This window comes from Mustela nivalis, assembly GCF_964662115.1.
Source record: "Mustela nivalis genome assembly, chromosome: 2".
Taxonomy (NCBI): domain Eukaryota; kingdom Metazoa; phylum Chordata; class Mammalia; order Carnivora; family Mustelidae; genus Mustela; species Mustela nivalis.
In genome coordinates, this window is record NC_139021.1 from 165,074,378 (window position 1) to 165,100,620 (window position 26,243).

Consider the following 26,243-nt stretch of genomic DNA (forward strand, 5'->3'; position numbering starts at 1 on the left):
TTCCATGGAACCCCAGTAAAAGCTTATACCTAAAAAAACAAACAAATGAACAAACCAGAACTATAAATATCAGGATACTGCAATTTACCCTTAGCCAAAGCTGCTCTGTATACTCTATCTACTACTTCAAATATTTCCCCCCATTGTCCAACCTGGTTTCATACCTAAAGGAGACAACAACAACTCACAGCCACTCAAATTAATGTGTTAATTAAACCTGCAGAGTCTGACAGCCAAGTTCTCTTCCAGAAAGAAGAGAAAAGGATCAAAGCCTTTTACCCAATGACACTGTCTCAGCTGCCAGTGGAAGGCTTTTCTTGCAAAACGAGTCAACGTCCTTTAATAAAATTCATAGTGTTGGCAGCACCTAAATAAGATTTATTTCCCTCTCTGTCTGTCTCTGGCTCTAAGGTTTCTTTTGACTGTCAGAACACAGAACTGAGAACTATCATTACGATCTGTCACATCAGAGAAAGCAAAGCAGCTTTCTCCAGCAATGCTGAAGAGAGAGAGAGAGAGAGAGAAAGTGGGTGAGAGAGAGAGAGATCAGAGAGAGGAAGACAGAATATACGAATTAGTTTTAGGAGGGCAAGAGCCATCAGCTAACCTCTATCATAAACCCCCAAACATCATTCTTGCAGGGTTTTTGGTTTTGTTTCAGTTGTGCTAACTCTGGTACAGAGAACCGGGGAAATTTTTTTGAAGGAGTTGAAATTTTTAAGAAAGGGAACAGGAAAAGGATTCTGGTTGACTAAGAATGCAAGGCAGAGAGTCCTTCCTGTCTCAAATCATCCTCAACTATCCGAGACTGCTTCCCTGCCTCAGTAAATACAACTTAATGAGCACAAACCCAACGCTCGCCTAAGCTCAAGATCTACTGTCAGCCTCAGGGCCTGACCCTCCACGCTGTCACTGTGCTGGCGGGGGCTGTCAGTACTCCTCCCTCCTGCCACACTCCTCTCCTGCATGGTGTCTCTCCTCTTCCTCCCTCCCTCCCTCTTCCTTTACTAATGTGTTTTGTTTTGTTTAGTCTTTTTTTCTTTTAGACAACCCTCACATCGGCTGGTTTTCTTGCCATCTGGCTTTGTCTGCTGCAAGAAGAGTGCAGGTAAAAATAGAATTAATTGCAAAGGATGCGATGGCCAGGGTTAGTTTCGTGAGGAGCTTTTCACCAGTTGGTCAGCCATCGCTGGTGCCATCCACAGGAGGCTGCCAGCTGCAAGCCGGATTAGGGGCACAGGCTGGGAGGGAGGATAAAGAGGGACGCTGGGGGTGGGGGGCAAGGTGGGAAACAGTGAGATTCACTGGCATAGGTCAGCACTCCTGATCTAGAGCAGACCGACATGGGGTGAGAGAAGGGGAAAGTATGAGAGCGGCTGTTGCCAACGTTTTCCATCTTTTTCCATTTTCCATCTTCTTTTCATTCACGCGGAGGTGGGAGCCCTAGCAGAGTAGCATCTTTCTTCGAAGAGAAATGCAACTTGCTTGTCTGATGCAAAAGCGTGTACCCATCACGGCCCCCTTCTTCTCAATATTTCTTCTTCTCAATATTTCTAAGTCATTACCAACGTAGCCCCTCTTTTCAAGGCAGACACATTAGGGATTTTCTTCTGCGACTAGGAAATTGGTGCAAGAACACAATTTGGTAAAAGGGAGGAGTGAGAACATGTTTTAAATCTTTGGTTGGTGGAACTGAATGCTTTCCCCACGAAGCTCCTCATGGAGACTTTCCCAGGCAGGAGGTAGGTCCTTGGGTCTCCCGCACACAGACTCCTTAAGAGGCTTCCATGTTGGCAGAACACTTCCTGCCGTGGGCTCTTCTCAAGGCTGCCTGCTCACTCCCTTTTGCTTCTCTGCCCTTAGCATCCTAGAGGCAGGAGGCCTGCAAATTGCACTTCCTGAGAAGGCTGACAGAAAACCCTGCCAGGTTTATTTTACTTGCCTCACCCTTATATTGCCCTGGGGATGGCCTGGGTACAAAGCACTCATCTACCTCATGATTCTCCAGTTCTCACTGCTGTTTCTGAATTCTTTTTAGGAAGAAAGAGATGGTACCTTGAGGACCCCAGATGGATTCCTAAAGCCAGGCCTAAGGCACAGCAAACATCAAGCTCTTTCCTCCATCAGCTTCAACAGGAAGCTGTCCTGGTTCTACCACACAGGAGAAGGCCTGAACTCTCTCTACAGGAAAAACACATCCTGTAGTACCCAAAATAGTTTGATAAAACTTCACTAAGTGCTAGCCTGTGTCTTCTTCCTGTCTGGTGGGTCCAGGGATAGAAGGTGAGAGAACCGTGATAGCCATCACAGACGAGCCCTCCCATCCCCAACAGATGAAAATTCCTCAAAGAAAAGACTAGCTCATCAGGGAGTATCCAGACAACCTAGAATAATAATGTGTAACATGTTGTTCAGGGGACTATGGTAGCCTATGTAGGAGAGAAAAAGGTGGGCGTCTGTCAGAGCCTTCAAGGTAGGCCTGGAGTACAGTTAACATAACTGTGGACAAAAAATGTTCCAGAATGAACGGGTCATTCTGAGCAAATAAACAGAGCAGCAAAGCTGGGGTGGTGTTTTGTTCTTCTTTTGGGAACTACAAGAGACCCAGCTTGACTGGTTGCCTGCAGAGAAGTAAAATGGGAGCAGGGACTGGAAACAGAGCCTGGTGGTAGGCTGGACACATGCAATCCGAGTGAAACGCATGGGGACCTCGACAAGGTCAAAGGACAAGAGCATCGAGGCTGGATATTCGGCCTTTGCTGATGAAAAGTGAGTAGGAACGATGACGCATCGCTGGCTCCATCCATCTCTCCTGTGGCTGGATTTATCAAATCTGTCACTGGCCAGTCCCCAGCTGTCACTGAAGTCTGTCACATGCCCCACAGTTGGGTTGGGCCCTTTGAGGCAGGCTCAGGGGATTAGACATATGGAACTGAGGCTGTCTGGGAAGGAAGCGTCAATATGTGACCGAGGGCCACACACACACACAAAAAAAATCTAAGATGGAATCTGGTCCTTGGAGATATCTAATATAGCTGGAGAAATAAATACAAGATACATAAAATAATTGGAAGCTCACATCGAGTTTATGTTACCAATCCCTCAATATCAATGAGTAGTCCTCACTAGCCATAGGATCCCACCATTATTTAAGTGCACAGATGAGAGAGCTCAACAGTTGCGAAACACAACAGGAGTGTCACCAGAACTGTGCCTCCGAAAGACGGAAGCCTCAGGACGGTGAGGACAGAAGGAAGGAGAGACAGCCCAGCTGGAAGGTGCCACACCACAGCAGGGAGAGACACCGACCGTTAAAAAATAAAAAGAAACAAAACAAAGTTTAAAAAGGAAAAGAAAAATAGCTGACCAGAAGTGGGTCACTTCTGAATGCCCCCATCGCTCCTCCTGGGCAGGGGGCAATTTCACACGCAGAATCCACTCTATCGCTACGAGGGGCGCAGGGTGCCTAGGAGCCAGTGATGGGGGCCTTCCCGCTGGCTCGCGGGTTCCTCCGGCCCCTCCCTTCCTCTCCCTTGTGATCTTCAAACAACAGTCCTCCCCTCTGCTGTGAAATGAGCTCCGGAAATGGGGGCCGCAGCATCTGTCAGAGGGAACAGTTCTCATGGTAGGTGGGATAGGAAAGAGATCATTACAGAAAAATGGGAAAAACAACGGCAATTAAAAAAAATTTAAAAATCACACTGGTTTTTTCTAGGGAGGCAAAGGGTTTTTGGATCAACGGGGCAGGGAGGACGGAGTGGGAAGACATTCAAACACAGGCTATACTATGGCTCTAGCAATCGCCTGACAGGCCACGTTAAGAAATTTTCTTAATTCCGTAGAGCCTCAGGTTCCCGAAATGCTAAATGGGCACAATAACATCTCTAATGTTTGCTCTAAGAATGAAGTTCAGCACTTGATGTGAAAGGCCTTGCAGAATGCCTGCTACAGAGTGAAAGGTCAATGCTAGTTCTCTCTCTCTCTCTCTCTTGCTCATTTCTGCTACAGATTATTGCCAGCAGCCTTCACTGACTGTCCTCAGACCCCAAGGAAGGGAGGAATGACAGGGAGAAGCAGATGAGACTGCCTTTTCTTCCAGACATCCTAAAAGCAAGGAAGGGTCCTAGACAAGGCTTCCAGTTCCCCGCCTTTGAGGCTGAAAATTTTTTATCGTGGTCTTTCCTAGAGCAACTGACCCTGTATGGCTTCGAATCTCATGTCCTGCTGTCCTGGGATATTTTCTCATCATGCCTGTCGTGGTGTCAGCCAGGCAGGCACCGGAGTTAAGCAAGTCTGGAGAGCGAGGCCTTGAAGGTCTATATTGGTGCCTCTTCATTTAATAATATTTTATATTAAGAATATGCCTCAGTGGGGCATCTGGGTGCCTCAGTGGGTTAAGCCTCTGCCTTCAGCTCAGGTCATGATCTCAGGGTCCTGGGATCGAGCCCCACATCAGGCTCTCTGCTCTGCGGGGAGCCTGCTTCCCCCTACTCCCCAACTTGCCTCTCTGTCTACTTGTGATCTCTGTCTTTGTCAAATAAATTTTTTTTTTTTAAGAGTATACCTCAATAAAGGAGCCTGGCAATTTTAGGAGGGTACATGACTTCTGGGTTTTCTTCTTCTTGTCAGCTGTGTGATCTTGGCCTCTGGGTTCCTTGGGGCAATGACTGTGCCGTTTGTAGTTTGTACTGCTGATAGGAGATTGGACAAGATAATTTTTTTTTTAATAGGAAAACCATAGAGTCATAAACTCACAAAACATGTCTACTCACAAGGCCAAGCCTTTTTCCTCCCCCAATCACTCCCTTTCTTGGCAACATCATTGCTTGCAACCACTCTCGTCCTGGAAGAACGTGGGAAATCCTAGCATTACCAGATTTCAAAAGGGCCCCCATTCGAGGCAGGTCTTTCTGGGTACCCCATGAGCTTTTTAAGGAAAGAGATCCATCTTCTCTTATGAGATCCAATGCCCTTCAAACTTTTCCAGACTGGTGCTGTCATGAAAGACACATCATAATCCATTCAGACAGGAACTGGTGGACAGAACAGATCAAATGAACAGGCTAAGGAATTGTACAAGCAAAAATGAAACTATCTCTATTTCAAACCTTAAAGAGCTACCAAATATCATAATTGTGCCTGTCCCAACTTTAATCCTACTGACTCCTTCTAAATGTCCATTTTCCTTATTCTTCCAGCTTGTTTCACTCAAATGGTTAGGAACAGGTAAAGCAAAGTGTTCTCCAGGTTGCAAGTGAAAAATAATAATGCAACCTGGTTAGACAGGTATCTAAGAGGAACAGAGGTCTCCCTGTTTACCTATGATGGCATTTCAGCTTGAGAATTTGTTTTATAAACAAGCATTGGGATGACATTGGGATGACATTTAGCAAGCTCCCCGGTTTCCACTCTAATTGCTAGTTTTGTACTTGGATACTGAAGTTATTTGCATATTTATGAGATTAGAAATCAGCTCTGACATTGGAGAATTTCAAGCACATGGAATTCCTACCTAATCAGCATGGAATATAATGTTCAACATATTTCTTATAAATAACTGAGTGCCTTTTTACTTAATGCAGTGCCTTGGGGAAACATGACGGTATTGGGTAGATATCAGTTTCCTAAGTGTTTGTGCTTGTGCAGAAATTATTTGAATATCCGCAGGGGGCTAAATTTCAAGGATCTATTTCTCTTTTATTTCAATCTTGCCCTTTTGACGTTAGGGGGCTGCTGGGTCTATTAAAAAACAAATAGAGCTACTGTGAAGACAAATGCTTTAATATTTAATGGCTTACTGTTATTATAATCAATATTTTCTGAGTACCGTGTATTGGTTTTTCCTTGCTCCATTCATTCTGGTTTCACGGTACTTTTTAGTAACTGATCGCTAAGAGGGCACGTGACTTTGACTAAAAAGTGTCTATGACTTCAGGTACTGGGGAGACACTACTGATAAGGAAGACAGCCTTCTGTCTAAACCCAGCTACGCCACACCAGGTCAGTTAACTCTCAGGCCTGTGAATAATACATCGGCTGCCATCTCCACAAAGCTGGCTCTGTATCAGGCTCTGTGTTAAGTGTTTCATGTACATCATGTCAGCATCCTCACACAGTCTTGTTGGAGAACCAGTAAAGGTCAATGAAATGTCGGAGGTCCCCCGGCCATTGGGATGGCTTGACAGAGTAGAGAGCTCATGCTCTTACCTGGTTTCTGGACTGTCTAGCACTTGTGAGAAACCAGTATGACTGAGTTTTGGAAAATGCTGACATTTATCCCTTTTTTCAAGCAATCATAATTTTCCCAGGGAATTCTCAGCATCCAAAGTCATTGTGATCAGCAATGGCCTTCTGTGAGGGACCAGTCAGGAGAAGTACAAAAGATTAAAAAGGAATGGAAGGAAGCTGTTGTTGCTGTTACTGTTTTTCCTAAGAATGGATATGAAACGAAAAGTATTTTTAAATTTACTTTTATGCAAGTTACTAAAATTCTATGGTATGCTATCAAACACACTGGCAGTATAATTTTCCTTTCCTATCAGTATATCATTTTAACTCAAAGTCCATCTTCACTCATACAGAGAACGCTGGCTGGTAATATTTAGAATTTCAACTATTTTTTTTAAAGAATTTATTTATTTATGTGAGAGAGAGAGAGAGCATGAGTGGGAGAGAGAGGCAGAGGGAGAGGGACAAGCACACTCCCTGCTCAGCAGGGAGCTGATGTGAGGCTCGATCCCAGGATCCTGAGAACAAGACCTGACCCAAAAGCAGACACTTCATAGACTGAACCACTAAGGCACTCCAGAGTCTCAGCTATTTGTAGAAAAAGATGCCTTATCAATACATGTTCTCTGCCTTGAACGCCATGTTTTGGTTTTGTGTGTGTCTTACACACATACATAAATACCAAAACACTAAAGGTGAGGCAAACATGCAAGCCTTAGGATTTCTTATTTCTCTCATAAACTGTGATGTGGAATACAGACGAATCAAGCAGATTCTCACGTGACAGGCCTCGTACTGCCGAGTCACAGAGCTCCAAAATAAATGGAACAATATAAATTGCAGAGTATCCTACTACCGCCGCAAAGCGTGGGGTGGTCCACCAAACGGTCTTAAAGGTTTTGTCTCTCCCCCCACGGGACGGATCACCCCACTTAGATGCATTTTTTAAATTCACAAAACAATTTAACATCTCCTAAAATAAAACTGATAGGGAGATCCATGAACAGGAGAAACACAAAGACGATGGGAAAAACAGAAGGGACCGAAAAAATGATTGGGGACCCGTGTAAGACAGCAGATGAGGTTTCTTTGCCCTGCACAGTTTTTTCTTTTAAATTTCTGAGTTAGTTATAAATACTTAAAAATAAGAAAATATCACATTTCACACGAAGCAGGATTCCTGCTCTTGAAAAGCTGCGAAGGTCTGGTGACACTGGGCAAGCCACCTTCGGTTCAGCTGAGCTTCCTGACCCCTCCCCATCCCTGCCCTTCTGAGTGTCTTAGGAGCACCTGCTCTCCGCTTTCCCACAGCTCAGACCCCGCCGCTTCGTTCAGTTCGATTTCTTGCTTGGGGGAATGGGAATTGCATTCATGGCCTCGATGGACTTGGACAGCCACAGCCGTGATGAGAAGGAGGTACTTGCACAGGACCAGAGAAAAGGGGTCGGGGTCAGCGGACCCCCACTGACAGAGCTTCGCCAGCCTGGGAAAGCAGAGCAAGGGGGCCTCTCCTCTCCTGAGCTGCTCAGGACTGTTCATGTCCCTTTCAAAACCCTGCAGACCCTCCCCTTTATAAATCGATCCAGTGGGGCGACCGCTAATGAAGAGGCCATGAGCCCAGGGCCCCCCACGGTGGCCTGCAAAACGGAGGTATATGCATATTCTTACACTTTTCTCCCATTTTTTTCTTTCAGTCACATCTGCGCTTTGTTTTCTCTCATTTCAAATGTTTCCCAACACATCATGTTTAGTGAGGTGTTTAAGGCAGACTGAGAGATGCCGTTGGAGGCAATGTTTTATAGCACAGTTTGTACACTAGTTTATTGCCAAATTAAAATAAAGATGTAATCTGGCAGGCTCAGCCTGCTGCTAAGCCTTCCTTGGGTGGTTTCCTGCACTGAGGCAAGAAAGTGAGAGGAAACTAGCAATGAAGTGAAGAACGCTCGCTCGCTCGCTCTCTCTCTCTCTTTTCTCCAGTACCTGCTCAATTGCCAAATGCAAAGAAACAAAAAGGTGGCACAGGATGTTTGCTTTGCCTACTGCTTAAATAAATAAATAAATAAATAAACAAAGGAAAGCACAATTTGGGGTGTTTCTACACTAAATGCCATGGATTCTTTGTAGTGTCCACAGTGACTGACTGCTATTCTGTAAGAATTCTAAGCAGTGTGACTTTATGGGATCAGTATCGCCCTGTCCATTTGATGTAAAATTTCCATAAGGTCTATAATGTTTTTCTGGAAATTCCAAGGCTTTCCAAAGGCATGTCCTCACATAGACCTATTAGAAGCCCAGGAGGCTAGTGCTATGGCAATACCGCAGAAGGCTCCAGACAAAGGCTACCTAAGTAGTACTTCTTGAGGACTTAGGGTTCCTAACCTCCCTTCCCCTTCAAGAAAGCTTTTACCTCTTGGCAACTGCCTAGGAATTTCATACCACTGACAGGTGTGGGCGGGGGGAGTCCGATTTTATGAATTCTGAGGCCATTTGTCCATATGCATTTCTCCTTGATTAAAAGCTGCTGATGTTGTTGTTGTTTTTTAAATCTGATTTGCTATGGAATTGATGGCCAGTAAAACTCTATCTTGGGCCAGAAAGGACAATCTGCTCAGCAATTTCTTTGAGTCCTTTAAAATGCTCACATCCAAAAGCCTCCACTGGGTACCGAGGCCTTCATGATGAAGTGCAGGCCAAGCAGAGCAGAGCACCGCAGCCCATATGGGCTCTATCCAGCAAGCCAGAGACCCAGACTCAGTCCTCGGGGCCTTAAAAGTCTCCTGCAATGTGGGAGAGAAAAAGCCATGGCAGGGAAATAAGGGGAAAGTACAGTTGGCAAAAGTGGGAGAGTATGTGCAAAAGAGGGCCTGCATGCCTGAGAAGACGCGAGGAAAGAGGGAGCGGAGGAGGATTCCGTTCGCAGGTGAGGCTGAAGGAGCTGTCACCTCAAAAAGACTCTTTCTAAGAGCCAGCACCGTCTGCTTGGGGATTCTGTTCACCGTACATTGGCGTAGAAAAGCATCCCGCAGAGCAAGTCCTCGCGCTGAGGCGAGATCAGAGCTGGGAATTCTGCCACAGCAGCAAGAGCAGCTGTCACAGAAAAACTGATGAGCAATCCTTCCACGAAGGAATGAAAGTTCCCTTCTCCTGGGCAAATACAGTAGCGGGCCTGCTGGCACCAGCGCAGGGCCCTCCTCCGTGCTCACTGCGGCATCTCATCCGCGGGGAACGCTCCAGGATTCACGGATGATTGCCGGCTATCATCTCCCTCTCACTGGCCCACCTGAGCGGCCCCAGACCCTCTCAACTTGACTTCCAGCCAAGTCATCCGACGGCGGCAGCCCATTCTCCTCCCAGCGAAAGCCCCGGTCCTCATTCTACGATACAAGCCCTGAGACAAGGTGTACTCTATCCCCTACTCATATTAGAAGGTTATCCACAATTTTTTTCCAGGATGATTCCCCCTTCATTCTTTCCTGGAAAAACAGAGAGTTCAACACAAAGGCAGGTTTCTGCCTCTCTACTAATCTCAAGATGTCACAATCAAGAATGAGAATCCCACCAAATTTCACATAAGCCTTCATTCCATTCACTGAAGGTTGGCATTTGATGCTAATGAGTGGTATTTCCCTTTAGGAAAATTCACTAACATCTCAGATCTGGTGTTTGTTAGCTACATACCAGAAGGACTGTCAAGGCTTCTTCCACCTCTGCAATGACAGAATTCATTGGGTCATCGTCACAGAAGATACTTTTTGGTCCAGAACAGGACTACGGTGATATCACCCTAATTAGTCTTCTTGCTTTTGACCTCCTATAACCACAGTTCATCCTAAGATTACTACCAGGTTAAACTTTGTAATCTATACCTCTGAACACACTATTCCACTATCCAAAATTTTCACAAGGCTCTTAATTATGAAAACAAGATTTATTCTGCCTTGTAGTCCAATAGTCAAAACAGTAAAAAACAATCAATATCAGATTCCACAAATATACCCAGAATTAACTTTTCAAAATTTCAGTTTCAGCCAAATGGAGACATTCCCAACTGTGTAGACATGGTTTTTCTAACTTTGTATTATTGTTTCTGACATTCCTCTTGTGTGAAGTATGACCCTTCAAACAGAAATATGACATATATTCCTCAAGGTCAAGGTGAAATCATTTCATAAGATCTCCATCTCCTGAACTTGGGGCTGACAATTTCATAGACTGCATCCAGCAACTTCAACTGGGTTTCTATTATGTGTGAATGAAGGCACTGACTCTTGGCCTCTGTTAGACTACTGGTGAACACATGTGCATTTATCTTCTCTCCCCACATGGACTGAATGCTCCTTGATAAAGGTATTTGAGACCAACACTGAACCCTGATGAGCACCTAAACCAGACGTGGGGCCTAATGTGTTGTTGTTGTTTTTTTTCAATCTCATGTGGATGCACACCTGTAAGTATACTGATCCATGCAAACGTATTTTAAGCCAAAGAGCCAACACCAAGTACTGTGCACCAAGTTCCATGGCTGAGTTGGGGCCCCAACTCAGATGTCCTCACTCCCCCCTGGTTGTCCACTTGGCCACGGTGATGGTGGGGAGCACTGTTGGAAGTGCTAAGGCATAAAAGGTTCTGTTTCTGGGCATTTCCTCCAGCACAACTGTTTTAACTTAGGCAGGTAAATCTGGCCCTCACTGCACCTCTGGCATCAGACGGAAAATTAACCAACTGCCAAAGAAAATACAATAGCCCGGTGGATTAAATGACTACTACTCTCTCTGTTCTCAGCCGCTTAGCCTCGCCTCTGGTAACTGCACCATCTTGGACCAGATGCATGGTGGCCTGACTCCAGGAATGGAATTGTACATTCTGTAAAAGGGTAGGCAAGCTGCTTAGTGTTTTTTTTTTTTAACTAATTGTAAATCTTTTCTATTTTTAGGCTCAATGTGCATTTTTTTTTTTTTTTTTTTGCAGTAAAGGCAGCATGAATAAAATTCCAATCCTGAGAATTTTAATTTGCTTCCTCCAAAATGCCCATGCCAGGAGAGACCTTGGAAAGTTACTTCCACCATTCCCCTCCCCTCACATCTACATCTTCCCAACAGAAAAGAAAAAAACGAAAACAGAACAAAAAAAATAAAACAAAACAAAAACCCTTGAGCACCCTCCTCACTCATAGAAATCCAGTATTTCTTTAAATATATGTAATTTCTAGCACAAGATTCCTATAAAAATAATCTCCAAGACAGTGTTGCTGAATCACAGTTCACAAAGAGCATTCCACTTTTGCACCTATTTTCTGGTTGGCTTTTATAGCTAGAGTCTGTTATTTGCCTGTGAAACTTCTATTTAATTATATTTGCTGTTGTTAGCCTTATATTCTATCTGAAAATGTTAAGTTTTTCTAAAAACAGGAGCTAAAGGTGTTTTATAGTGTATCTGTATTATAGAGTATGTAATATATTTTATAGTATGTATCCCATAAAACACATAAACATATCTCATACACACACACACGCACACATGCACGCACCCATGTACAACCTCATTCAGCGCTTTCTTACAAAGTAGACTTCTCCTTCAATGCAATCACCAAAAGCAGACAAATCCTGACATTACTTGACTCTGAATAATATTATCTATGGACATTATTATTGCTTCTCTGGCCATTTCTCTCACTGTTTTGGCAAATCCCTAGTTAGTGCTCTTTGCCTTTTCAGGGTTGTCCTTCCCTACAAGGCTTAGAGAAATGCTATGGGCTCTTTACCTAGAAAAACAGTCATATCTCCACATGCACAAAACAGTCTCAGATTCCAAAGGGGTTGGGAGCTCCTCACTGCCCACCACATTTTTAAGCTACTGCCCGCCACAGCTAAGAACAGCTTCCCCATGTCTTCCTGAGTTTCAGGCTTTTGCCTTACATGCTGTTTCAGATGTAGACACAGCTCAAGTGAGCACCCTGAAATCCTCCTTGCTGCCCCTGACCCCCTGGCTCAGAGTTCAGGTACTGCCCCAAACCAAAGCCACCACTGAGAAGAAATGCAGAGACAATTAGCTAGCGGCCTGTTCCCTGGAAAACCGTGCGCTGTTGTCTCCAACAAGGTAATCACACTCACCTTCTGGTCTTGGCTGTATGCCAGAATCCAGTCTTCCTGCTTGGGGTGGAAAAGCAAGCTTTGGATGTAGAAGTTGAGCCGGTACTTTTGATAGGTGGCCCCCTCATCGGAGCTGATGAGTAAGCTGCTCTCGATCTCTGGGTCTGTGAGTAACATAATCTGCAGCCAGGCATTGCGGGGGAGAGAAGACAACAAAAAGTTAAGCTTACACATTTACAAACTTAACAACAAGTTAAAATTTTGGAAAGAGAGTAAAAAAGAACAAAGAACATTTGGTCAAACAAGGACCTTGGCTCTGCGGGTTTGTTCTCCTGGGCCAATGCCATGATACGATAAAAAAAACAAAAACAAAAACAAAACAAAACAAAACAAAACAAAACAACAACAACAAAACCTCAAAGAGGCAGACAAGGTGTAAGGAAGGAAGAAGACACAGAGGGGTGCATTAGTTTGTTCTACGGGGTTCCTTGTTGTTGCCCACCACCCCCCCCACGGTTATTTCCTTGATCTAAAGTATGTCCCACTCTTCCTCTAACCTTGGCCCTCTTTCCTATTGTGCCGTGTCTACTTTCCATTTGGGGACATAAAAGCGCAAGACTTGTCATAGTCTGTTGTGATTAAGGTGGAAAGAAACATAGCGTGGGCTCCACTGTTCTCTCTTACCATAAGCCCTCTTGTTCCCATCAACACTAGCCCTGTATGTCATCCTACCTTTTGTCTGATTTCCTGAGCCTTGACTCAAAGGCTGGGTGTTCTAAAGCCTTCTCTGGAAATTGTATGAGGTCAACTCTGTCACCTTTTAACCTATCTCATAATTTCCTTTTTTTATTTTGCTTATCATCTACATAATCCCTACTAGTACGTTAACTCCATGAAAATAGGGGTATTGGATATTTCTCTTTTTCTGCCCCACAGGTATAGTCCCAAAAGCTAGAGTAATACCTGGCATATTTTATAGACTCCATAAATATATTCCAAATGAGTAAGTAAATAAATGAACAGTTTTCGGAGTCGTCGCATGGAAGTAGAAAGACGCAGAGCAGTCTGAGCAGGCATGGATGGAAGCGCTGTGAAAAGAGAAGTTGGGCGTCCTGCTTGGTCTTCAGTCTACCGACCAAATAATTTGCTTTCATGTGGACATGTTCACAGCTTCAGATACTTGGTACTTCCTTTTCTTTTTTCTTTTTTTTTTTTTTTTAAGATTTTATTTACTTATTTGACAGAAAGAGATATCAGAAGTAGGCAGAGAGGCAGGCAGAGAAAGAGAGGGAAGCAGGCTCCCTGCTGAGCAGAGAGCCCGATGCGGGGCTCGATCCCAGGACCCTGGGATCATGACCTGAGCCGAAGGCAGAGGCTTTAACCCACTGAGCCACCCAGGCGCCCCTGCTCTGTACTTTCTTGTTAGGACGGCTGACCACGGCCAGAGCGGTGGGGACCATCCACAGCAGGACCACGATGGAGAAGCCGCCCTGAACACTGCTTTCTATTCTCTCATTTTATGCCTCCAGGAACGTGTGATAAAGTACCTCATTCCCGACTCTCACAGGTCTGCTTTCCGTCAGTCAGAGTGCGCACCCAATACCTCCAGACAGGAGGCCTTAATGCTACCCACGGACTTCTTCCCCGGCGACTTATTAATTGGCACTTTCTGAGCTTGGTTCGGAGAAGCATGAAAGATGTGCTTCATGTGTGGCCGCAGGAAGAGAAATCACTGCAGCCCGGGGTGTAAAGCTTCCCGGCTAAGGATGCGGCAGCTCCAGGAAAAGAGGAGAAGGGAAGGGAAGAAAAAAAATACTAGAGCCATGTCAGAAAAGATCCACATGCCAGACAAACACACAGCGCTTTCTCCGGCCCTGGGAGGCCGTCGTACTGAAACCTCAAGAGCAGATCGTGGCAGCGTGGAGAGCGGTGTCCCGTCAGCGCAAATGGCACAAAAGAGCGCACCGCAGACGCGCGGACTGAACTGTGGTTCTGTAACCCAGGATGGATTCGAGGCGCCTCGCCGTTCCTTCCACCTGCCCCTTCGTGAAGAGGAGAGAGGGACGTGGTGGAGCGAGTGCGATCCTGGCTGTCAGGCGCCCTCGGGATGAGACGAAAAGCACACACGGAACTGGAGACTAATTGCCTCACTCCATGTTCCAGCGAGGCCACTGTCTACCAACCAAAAATTGTGACAAAGTTATGTAGGTGTCTCCGTCTCTCCACTGAACAGACAGTGTCTGCTCATCAGACGGCTGAGACAGGACCACCGGAACATGTACGGAGAACACGCTCACGTCCCTTCATTAAAATCTAGCAGGTGCATTCAGCAAGGACGTTCGGATGGCTCCTAAATTCCCAAGAATACTTCCAGGTGATTTCACATTTATTGGCATCTGAAAGCTGTCATTTTCTAAATAACAAATAAGTCATCAAGTGATCACATGGGTTTGTGTCTCCAGCCACCATTAGCAATAATATAGAACAACCTTTGGGCACTATGGCAAGAAAGTCATTTCCACAATAATATGAAGTGGTTCGATTTTATAGAGCATCCTTGTCTCAGGCAAGGTGGTTTTTTTTCCCCCTCCCCTGATTTTTCTAGTTCCCTGTTAACCAAAGTATGTTTTCCTTTCTTCCCATGAGCACAGCTTTCACCACCTGCTTCTCCTGGTCAGACTATTTCATCAAAATAAAAACAGTAGGCCCGCCGAATAGCCTCCAATCAGGCTGGTTTTCATGTGTCGTCTACAATATTTTTGATACTCTTCTGTGCTCTAAGTCAGCAGACTATATGAGATCTTCTGCTTCCAGATAATACTACATAAGGGAAGGCAGAATAACACAAATATTTTCACACATATAGATACGTAATATTGAATAAACAAAATCCACAGCTCCCTTCATTTTTATTCTGAGTGCTGAAAATAGGCAGACCAAAATCTCACCTCTCCTCTCTCACCTGAAACCCTCTCTCTGAACGTCTTGACATTCTGGAAATGATGGAAGCTGTCAGGAAAGTCCCCCTGTCAGATTTATAGATGGCTCTGAATTACACAAACCTTCCAGTGGCTCCTCTCTCCAATCTCTGCTCAAATCCGCACAAAACAAACAGGTCAATCTGGATCCATTTTTATTTAGCCATTTTTTATTGCACAAACTTTGTAAGACTGCCAGCAGAATTCAAAATAAAAGAAAAATAAATTGCCCATGACCCTCTTCCTTCAACAAGTCAAACCAAGTGTGTGTATCCCTCTACTTCTTTATTCACATCTCTATATAATATCATGGATGTATTTTTTTTTCCACTCAGTGTTATGACCCCCATTCATTTCCAACTGAACCATAAACACACAAATGCATATACACACATAAGTATGTACCATTGGGTACAATGCATTTCAATTACTTAATCACAGCCTTCAACATAATTGGGTTACAATCAGTGCAGTGGTTGAATGGCAAAAAGTACTTAAATTATTAACTGAATACATGGAATTTTATTATTTCAGTCTTTAAATCAAATTCTTTAGTAACGTATTCCTAAATAAATTAGGTTTTTGTGTCCTTCTGAAGACTATTAAAAGTAAATAAGTTAACACTCTTTTTCTAAAGATTGTATTTATTTAAGACAGGGAGAAATAGTGAGAGAGGGAACACAAGCAAGGGGAGCTGGAGAGGGAGAAGCAGTCTCCCCACTGAGCAGGGAGCCCGATATGAGGCTTGATTTCAGGACCCTGGGATCATGACCTGAGCAGACACCTAATGAATGAGATTCCCAGGTACCTCCATAAGCAAGATCTAAATAGAAAATGTTTAACCTCCGAAAAACAAATAATGTAAAAATAAATGTGATCCAATCTTTAGACATACATGATGTCTTTTATAAAGTCCTGTATTCTCAAGAAGGTATTCCTGGGAAATATTATCAAAATTGTACCTACAAATTAGTGAATACTCCTCAAAAAATAACAGATTACATTTCTTAGACATGTTCAATGATACAAGGTATCATTTTTCAATGATACCTTGGCTCTCTGTCCCCTTCTGCTTTTTGTGTTTAGTCCTTTGCATTCTAGGATATGATCAGAAGGAGAGATTTTTTTTTTTTTTAAGATTGTATTTATTTAATTGGCAGAGAGAGAGAACACAAGCAGGGCTATTGGGAAAAGAAGAAGCGGCTTCCTGCCAAGCTGGAAGCCCAATGAGGGGTTCAATTCCAGGACCCTGGGCTCATGACCTGAACCCAAGGCAGATGCTTAACGACTGAGCCACCCAGGCACCCGAAAAGGAGAGAATTTTAGGGCGATGTTGTAAAAGGCACGAATCTAAACTCTGCACAATTCCTCAAGTGAGCTCTCTAAGAAGAAGGGTCTTTGCCTGGCATAAAGCTTGGTCCACAGTAGGTCCATCAACCTTTGTAAATAACAAATGAATGAACAAATCCGTGAATGAGTGAGTTGTCTTCATACCTCACTTTGGCTGAAAGCAGTCCATGAATCCCTGTGACATTGAGTCTGAGTCTTCTGGAACAAATCCCCGCTGTTGTACTGGGAGGCCAGGAGAGTTGAGACAAGGGGAGGAGTGTGTCTTTAACGGGAAAGTAATTATTCTCTGTTCAGATCAGCCCTTGAGTGATTAGAAGCAGTTTACTCACGCCTTGCAGGGTGTGCAGACATTGCACTGACTGCATCCGTAGATGAATTGTTTTCCATAGAAAGTCAATAATGGCGACACAGGCTCCCGCCACCCAACCCTAAGCAATCATTCATCATCCACTTTGGGAGAAGGAAGAAACTTTATTTGCTTTTCCTAGAGGTGACAAATGAACATGAAATGCAATTTATAGATTTAAAATGTCACTTCTCCCTTTTTTTGGTATTAGTCGTTCTGACAACCCAGTGTCATCAGAAATTAAATGCATCTTTACTCTTTGACTTGCTCCAGAGTCAACATATGGCTACATGATGTCATTCTACAAAAGGCTGCCCGGCAGCCTTCTTTCTGATCTTTCCAGGTACCTACTGAGGACACCCCTCCCTAAGGAATAACACTACTATTTAGTTTTCCAGATTCTTTTCCTAGATGTGTTGTTCTTGGAATTCTGCCATTTACCTCTTTAGACATGGTGGGAGTTAATAAGGGGCAGCTCCAGGAACATACCTCTTCCTACTATTCCTTTGGTCTAAAATCACGGAGTATTTATGTGCTCATTACTTGTTTGCTCATTTGTCTATCCCTTGTCATTCATGGACCACAGGACTATAATCACAAAGAGGTAATATACTCAGGATATCACTTGCTTTGCTTAAGGCTTAACTCAGATCCAGATACCTGTATCCCAGGTGCATAACAAATACTTTCCATGATGATGATGACGATGGCAAAGAAAAATAGCAGTAGTAGCAACTGTGCACTCCAGTTATCTAACCACTGGATTTAAACCACAATCTCTATATAAACACTCTAAGAGGCTATTTGCAAACCTCTGGCTTTGATATTAAAAACAAATGAAGTGAAACTGAATCAGAGCAAGTAAATAATTTGCTGATCAATGTAGGTGGTGGAAAAGCTGTTTATTCCCAATGTGAGCTGAGCATTTACCCTTTGCACAGGGGCGGAGGGTAAGAGCAATAAGGGATCATCAGTTGGCTACTGTTTGGATGACGGTATTGGGGGAAGCTCTACAGGACCCTAGAATGACCTATGAAAACAAAATCACTGGAGTACAAACAATAACAAGAAAAGAACAGGGATGTGATTAAATAGAAAAAAAAAAGTTCAGATAAGTATACACTGATGGAATCTGTAGAAAGGCGGACTCAGTGTGCAATCCTGTGTCCTAAATCCCACGCCCGTCCTCCCCCCACAAACTCAGTGAAGCTCATCTAATGCACAATCCATGTTCATTAACACAAAATTGGGTCATTCGATACCAAGAGACCACAAGAGTGTTTGGGCAACAGACCATCTACTCTGAACCTGAAAGCTGATTCAATGGAATTGCAGGGAAACTCTGGCATTGTATTCTAAAGAGTTCAATGTGTGAGCTTACTTTTAAACTTTTCTTTTCTTTTTTTACTTTTATTTTTATTTTATTTTTTTAAAGATTTTATTTATTTATTTGACAGACAGATCAAAAGTAGGCAGAGAGGCAGGAGAGAGAGGAGGAAGCAGGCTCCCTGCTAAGCAGAGAACCCGATGTGGGGCTCGATCCCAGGACCCTGGGATCATGACCTGAGCAGAAGGCAGAGGCTTTAACCCACTGAGCCAACCAGGTGCCCCAATTTTTTTTTTTTAAATATAGACACAAAGGCTTTGACTTTTTAGGGGAGAAAAAGAATTTTCATTAAGTATATATTACAATTTCAGTTTCTCACATGTCTCTTACTAGCCCTGTCAGAAAACTCTACCTATTAATTATTACATAACAGCAAGCTATACTCCTTTTGCCCAACCCTTTCGAGTACAGAGAAAAAGAGTGAGGTTCACCAGGAATGAGAGTGTATGGGTCACATTCCTTGGAAGACAATTCAAGAAAGCAAGCTTTAAAAAGATTTCTTAGGATGCCTGTGTGGTTCAGTCAGTTAAGCGTCCAACTCTTGGTTTGGGCTCAGGTCATGTTCTCAGGGTTGTAGGACTGAGAATTTGAGCATGGAGCCTGCTTAAGATCCTCTCTCCCTGCTCCCCAGCCCACAAAAACAAAGTTTCTTATTTCTCTTGGAAATACTGAACATAACCCTCTCCTTTGAGTCAACTTAGAGAATCTCAAACTAAAAGCTATCATTTCATAGTAAGTCCTTGCTTCCATTACTGTGGATGAAACCGACCCCTCTCATAAAGAAAATGTAGAAAGGCAGATACGGGAGGGTTGGATATGGATATGGATACGGCTATGGATATGGATATGGATTGGATATGGATATGGGAGGGTTGATCTGTAGGGCTAAGCATGGGTATCTTAAACTACAGACCTATTTTCCCACAAGAAGAGCCATGACCAAATCCTAAACCTGACCATAGTGAACGTTGCTATGAATGTGTGTACTTCTTCAAAAAAGACAAAGAGTATGTGTTTACTGAAGGTCATTCGTGTCAGGAGAAGGAGGAAAAACAAACTATAACTATATACTATAATCACAGGAAATAACACGGGGTCTGACTCCAAAGACAGATTTGAGTTTCACCTCTGCTATATATCAGTTATGCCACTTTGAAGAGCTAATAGTTCACTGAATCTTTTCATGAGCAGATTTTCTTGTTGACAGTAGTGATCCTATAAAAAAGTTTACTTTTAGGGGCACCTGGGTGACTCAGTGGGTTAAAGCCTCTGCCTTCGGCTCAGGTCATGATCCCAGCGTCCTGGGATCGAGCCCCGCATTGGGCTTTCTGCTCAGGGGGGAGCCTGCCTGCCCCTCTCTTTCTCTGCCTGCCTCTCTGCCGACTTGTGATGTCTGTCAAATAAATAAATAAAATCTTTAAAAAAAAAAGTTCACATTTACTGAGCATGTGTTCTGTACCAAACACTCTACTAAACCATTAAAATATTACTTCATTAAACTGCTTAAACATACTTCATATTTGGCAGATGAGGAAATGAGGCTTAGAGAAATGAGGTGATTAGCTCAAGGTCACACAGCTAGTGGGTGCTAAAGCTATCATCTGTGGCATACACTGTAAGGGTTTATGCATAGATTACAAAAGATCATCTGTGAGAAAGCAATGCTAAGTGTTATATTAATATTATTATTAATCACAAAGAAATAGCACATTTAGTACTACATGTTTTACAAAAATGTGATAGTTGAGTTCAAGACAGAGGAAGGGGAGGAAAGGATGGGGAGAAAAAGGTTAAGAGACAGAAAGACTGTATTGCAAATACATCATAAAAATATAGATGGGGGGCACCTGGGTGGCTCAGTGGGTTGGGCTGCTGCCCTCGGCTCAGGTCATGATCTCAGGGTCCTGGGATCGAGTCCCACATCGGGCTCTCTGCTCAGCAGGGAGCCTGCTTCCTCCTCTCTCTGCCTGCTTGTGAAAAAGAGGCTGGCAGTAAGGAATTAAGAACTAGGTAATGGAGACTCTCCATAACAAAATGACTGGTAAGATACTCCTAAAGAAATAAAGATAATTTTTTGGCTTTAAAAAAATTTTGCCTTTAAATTTAAATCTTTGAAATCAAAATACCCAGATCTGCTTCAGACTCAGATTTTCCACAATGGCCCAGGCCTTCTCGTCCTCACCCTTTTAGCATCTGTCCTTCAGAATTTTTTGTTTGTTTGTTTTGTTTTGTTTAAGATTTTATTTTATTTATTTATTTTTTTTATTTGACAGAGAGAGGGAGTGGGAGAGGCAGAGGAGGAAGCAGGCTCCCCTCCGAGCAAGGAGACCAATGCGGGGCTTGATCCCAGAACGCTGGGATCATGACCTGAGCCAAAAGCAGATGCTTAACTGACTGAGCCACCCAGGCACCACCAGAAGACTGTTTTTAAGCTTTATCCTAAGTATAGGTTACAAAAATATAACAGAAATGAGCAAAAAGCTCTGACTTAGTAATAGTACAGGTAGGGAAACAAACATTTCCTCACAAGAGACTTCTCCAAGAAATTTATGCTAAAACCAGTAAGAATCATTCCAGTGTAACTGGTTTTCTAGGAAACATCGTATGACTAAATGGCATCTAAAAAAAGTCACTTTGCCAGAGAAAAAACGATGGTCATACTAAGGGGATAGTAGGAAATATGGTATACTCATTAATGCTTAGCACTGTATCATCTGGTTTTTAAAAATGGCATTTTAGAGGAAGAGAATGGTGGACAAATTTGACAAACGTTTTTATTCTTGCAGCCACTATGGAGACTGATTAGACCTTGAGGATATCTGAGCTCCCTTAAAAATCCCAGCATTATCCCACAGCCTCCGCTCAAACTCAATCAGAACACACTTCCATGGGCGGTACAGGTCCCAGAGTAACTTCTCTCTTAAATCCCCAAAGATCTATAAATGCCAAAAGGTTACATCATTCTAAAATGTTAGCTGCTATCAGAAGGAGCAGCAACGCTGGGAGAGGCAGACATTCATCTTCTTTGCTCATGGGAAACTTTACAAGAAATGATGTTCATTTAATGATAAGAAATCTCTTTATTCCACCAGAAATGATAAAGGAGAAGGGATGGGGAGGAAGAGAGAGCAAGAAAGAGACGCTATCGGTATATTTTAACATTGATTTAGGTGAGGGACACACCGGCTTTGGTCAAATCTCTGAGTTGTGCGTTTGATTTTCGAGTTTGAATAAATGTCAAGTTGAAAGTCAAGAGAATGCAAAGAAGAGCCCCCAGGAATGAATCTATTCTAAAAATTAGTGAACAGAATGTGCCCACATTCTTCAGTCCTTGCTTTCCTTGTACAATCATCCTGACAAGTGTGTTTTAGTTTTACTTACTTATATTAAAGCTTCATGGTGAATGGGTAAATATACCGGGATAGATTGGGGGAGATTAATGAAGTCTCAGCCACACGAGACCTTGCTAATGCATTTGGCTATTAAAGCTTTCCTGAGAAGACTGTGGAGACCACCAGGGGTTTCTCTCCTATAGGCTTTGCAGATTAGTGAAGTGAGAATCGCCTCTGAGCTCCACTGACAAGCTCCCAGGAAGACGGTGCTGAAGGGGAACATTCAAGAAGAAGACCCTCCTGTTAACGAAGAGATCTGTTTCATGTAAATTATTTTTCTTAGTTCTTCAATTATTTAATGACAGTCACTGATCATTTCAAGTTGTTTTTGAGAGACAGAAAAGGGTGAGTGTGCTTAATTGACATGCCCCTGAGTATAATGATATTACCTGCTTCTTTTTCTCTATACTTTCTTCCTTTCCTTCAGTCAGAGCAGGTGAGAGCATGTGATATAGTAGTGTGGTTATTTAAGAAGATGATTTTTTTTTTCATGATTGCATTTTTCATGATTGCATTTTCTCGCAGTTCTATATCTTGGACTAATTCCACCTCATAATACGTATCTCATGGAACAGCAGAACTGATACAATACATTAAAGAGAAAAGGACCTCTGTCCCACTTACTTACTGCTGTGTAACAAACTACCTCAGAACAGAGGTCTAAGACACCTATTTATTTTGCTCACAGTTTTGTGGGTCAGGAATTTGGGAAGAGCTCAGCTGGGTAGTTAGTTTCAAATCCATATGATGTCAGCTATGGGGCTGGAACTGGAGGTTCTTCTTCCAAGATGGCTTCTTCACTGATGTATCTGGCCTTAGCCTCTCTCTCTCTTTCTACACAGAAGGGCATTCTCTCCATACGGCTTGAAACTCACGAAGCATTGCATTTTTGTGATTCTTGGATTTCGTAATTGGTGGCCGACTTCCTCAAAGTGTGAGCAAATAGTTCAAGAAACTCAAAGTGGTTCAAATAGTTCAAGAAACTCAAGTGGAAGCTGCAATGCTTCTTATGACCTGGCTTCAGAGGTCCCAGGACATTGATTTTGCCACATTCCATTGGATAAACAAGTCACCAGTTCTAAGCGAAGTGTAAAGGGAGGGGAAAAGTAGACTCTACCTCTTAAGGGAGGAAGAACAATATACACACATACAAAAGGGTGGCGAGAATTGGTGGCAGCCATCTTGGAGATACACGATGACAGTGATTTTCTGTACAATTTGTTACTTATAATTAAAAGAAGGAGAATATGATAAAAAGTTTGTTGTTATTATTATATTCAGAATAAGTAGCAAGGTTTTCTGATCTAGCATATTTGACATACACATGACTTGAACTGTCAGATTTTTCATTGGGTTTCAGCTACCTTAAACTTTCTGAGGGCTGTGTATTTCTAAACTGATATCAATTCAAGGTGAATATTTATTGAAGACCAAATAATTTTTATTGTTAGTCAGTCGCAGAGACATCAAGAGACCCAAGGTCAAGAAATTCCAGGCTGTGGATTTTTAGGGGGCATAAAATACCTAGATTAAATTACAGAAGGATAAATGTGTTTAATGTCCATTAAAGTGTGTATAACTAAGTCTTTATTAAGGGAGCCTATATCTAGGTATTATAATCCCATCATTTAATTAAGGATGTGATACTTTTTAAAAAATGAGATTCTTAAGAGCAAATAGTCCTTGTATCTTTCTGTTCACAGCAAAAGCACTGGTATCAATTACAATATAACCTAGCAACTGAAAGCAGAATACTTACTGTTCTCTTAGGTCTTTAAAAAACAAAACAAACAACAACAACAACAGAAAAACCCAACTCACTTTTAGGTAACCTTGGACCAACAACAATAACAAAAGGCAATTTGGGTTTGAGGGTGAATGGTTGTATGGTAAATGTATCCCAGAAACATATAGAAATATCAATTTTTATCATGGTGCAGGCCCATATAAAACCATCTGAAATTTTTATTTTACGTTTTTTTTTAAATTTTATATGCATCCTGCTGCATAACTCGATTCCTACTGATACTATGCCGACCCTATAAAACACTCATCTGCTCCAAGTTACTACCAACAGGGAATCCGTGCTTTAAGAAAATAACCACAAAATCAGCTCTCTTGACTTTGGTGGTATTTCATAGCACCCCAATTCAAAAGGAACAAAAGAGTTCTTCAAAAAAAAAAAAAAAAGTGTTCAGGGGTTGCCTGGGTGGTTTACTTAAGCATCTGCCTTCAGCTCAGTTCAGGATCTCAGGGTCCTGGAATCGAGCCCAGTGTCAGGCTTCCTGCTCAGTGGGGAATCTCCTTCTCCCTCTCCCACTGCCCCCCAATCCACCCAAGCACTTGCTCTCTCTCTCTCTCTCTCTCACAAATAAATAAAATCTTTTTTTTTTAAGGCTTTCAAAAAGAAAAAAAATTTGCACCTCTGCAAACAACATGATCTTTTATGTATCTGAGCTGATATCATTTATGAGTCTTGTCGTCACAAGTGCTCAGAAGTTAGCACCCTTAACAATTAGACTGATTCTTAATCAAGGTGCTATCATACAATCCAATTATAAAACTGCCATTCTATTTTGTGACTGTACAAAAGCATTTCTAGACTGAGATTCATATATATGATGAGTCAAATCCACTGATAAAGATAGAATCATTTACAAAGCTGGTTGATGTTGATTTAGGAGCTGCTTTGACCATATGACAAGTCATAGTTTAGCTCTCTCTAAAATGAACCCTAGATAGGGTGAATATATGTCAGATTTTGTCTGAGATAGCCCTGTATTATCATAAATATTATTCCTGACACTCAAAAATATGTGGTTTTGGCAGTAAGTAAGAAGTCATTCTTTATCTGAAGTCATTTCTTTATCAGAAACCCTCAGAAAAAGTATTACAAATGTAGGTAACTGGACAAATTAAAAGCAAACAAAAAAAAAAAACAAGAAATAGTGATTACATTAAATGAAAGGAAAAAAAAATCTTCAAACCACGAATAGACCCACAGTTTCCCTAACAGAATATACTAAGTAATATTGACCTTTCTCTGAACCCCAGGGTCATGAAAGTATATCTCAATTAATTCATGTTACTATGATATAGTAACATTTTCTGGAACTACTGATGTGTGCTAAGCTCTCCACTGAGCATGAAATAGTTCTCTGAGGTCAGATCATTCTTCTTATCCTGTCCCCAGCCTTTCTACTATCAGACAGGCTCCTGCTGGTTTAATGGAACCCTCTCTTCCACCTTCAATTTAAATAATTCTCCCGATGAAGGATTTTATTAAATTAGGAACACATGTCCAGAGTAAAACCTTTCTTAGAACCAATTTGGGGCGCCTGAGTGGTGCAGTCAGTTAAGTATTGGACTCTTGATTTTGGCTTAGGTCATGGTCTCAGGGTCCTGGGTTAAAGCCCCACATCGGGCTCCATATTCACTGGGGAGTCTGCTTGAGATTCTTCCTCTCTCTCTGCTCCACCCCCCTCCCAAATAAAAAGATCAATCTTAAGGAACAATAGTTACGGTTTTGTAGAAACCTTACTCAAATATGTGGACCATGAAGTGAGGCCACACCGGTGAAACAGTAGTGACCCGCTACTTCGCAGTTCTTGGACATTCTCAGCTCAGGCTTGCATGGAGTAGCCTTTGGACATTCTCAGCTCAGACTTGCATGGAGTAGCCTATGAGAATGGCCGGATCTTCTTTAGCATCCTCACCAATCCTGGCCTTTGCCTCCAAAGGCCCCACTTGGGCTGTCGGGCTGCAGTTCAGTCTTGCTACGGGGGAGCCTCAACCCTTGTCCTTTCTCCATTGACAAACACCTGGTACTGGACCTAATTCCTTCAATTCAGAATAACAGAATGAAGACAAAGGGCACCCCTAGTGTCAGGAATCGAGGTGTTTAAGCTACTCTTCAGGTTTCTAGTTTTTGCTAAATATGAATGTGCCAATAGTACAATAATTTTGCTTCTTAACTATTCATCTTGCTTTAAAGTTTAGTATTTCTCTTCAAATATGAGCGAGAATGAACATGTATTTATTCCAGTAAACTTTGGAAAAGGCCCCCAAAACATGCTTAGGGAAAAAAAAAATAAAGAAAATTTCTGAATCATCACTAGGCAGAGATAATTATCACTCATGTGTTAATGTTTGCTTTCCCAATCTTTGTTTCTGTGGAGGGGAGGAAAGGGGAGGAAAGGAGAGAGGGAGAGAGTGAAAAGAGATTTATTTTTTATATTAATGTATTTATTTTCAGCATAACAGTATTCATTATTTTTACACCACACCCAGTGCTCCATGCAATCCATGCCCTCTATAATACACACCACCTGGAACCCCGACCTCCCACCCCCCCTCCACTTCAAACCCCTCAGATGGTTTTTCAGAGTCCATAGTCTCTCATGCTTCACCTCCCCTTCCAATTTACCCCCAACTCCCTTTTCCTCTCTAACACCCCTTATCCTCCATGCTATT

At 42.7% G+C, this 26,243-nt stretch overlaps 1 protein-coding gene across 4 annotated transcripts in view; it reads right to left on the reverse strand.

Annotated features, from left to right (window-relative positions):
• Positions 1-26,243, reverse strand: part of SORCS1 (sortilin related VPS10 domain containing receptor 1) — a 505,841-nt gene that overhangs the window by 166,541 nt on the left and 313,057 nt on the right. For all 4 annotated transcript variants that reach the window (XM_082714247.1, XM_082714246.1, XM_082714244.1 and 1 more), the window contains exon 4: positions 12,339-12,497. In XM_082714247.1, the coding sequence (XP_082570373.1) occupies positions 12,339-12,497 (159 nt within the window). The remainder of the gene's footprint in view (positions 1-12,338; positions 12,498-26,243) is intronic.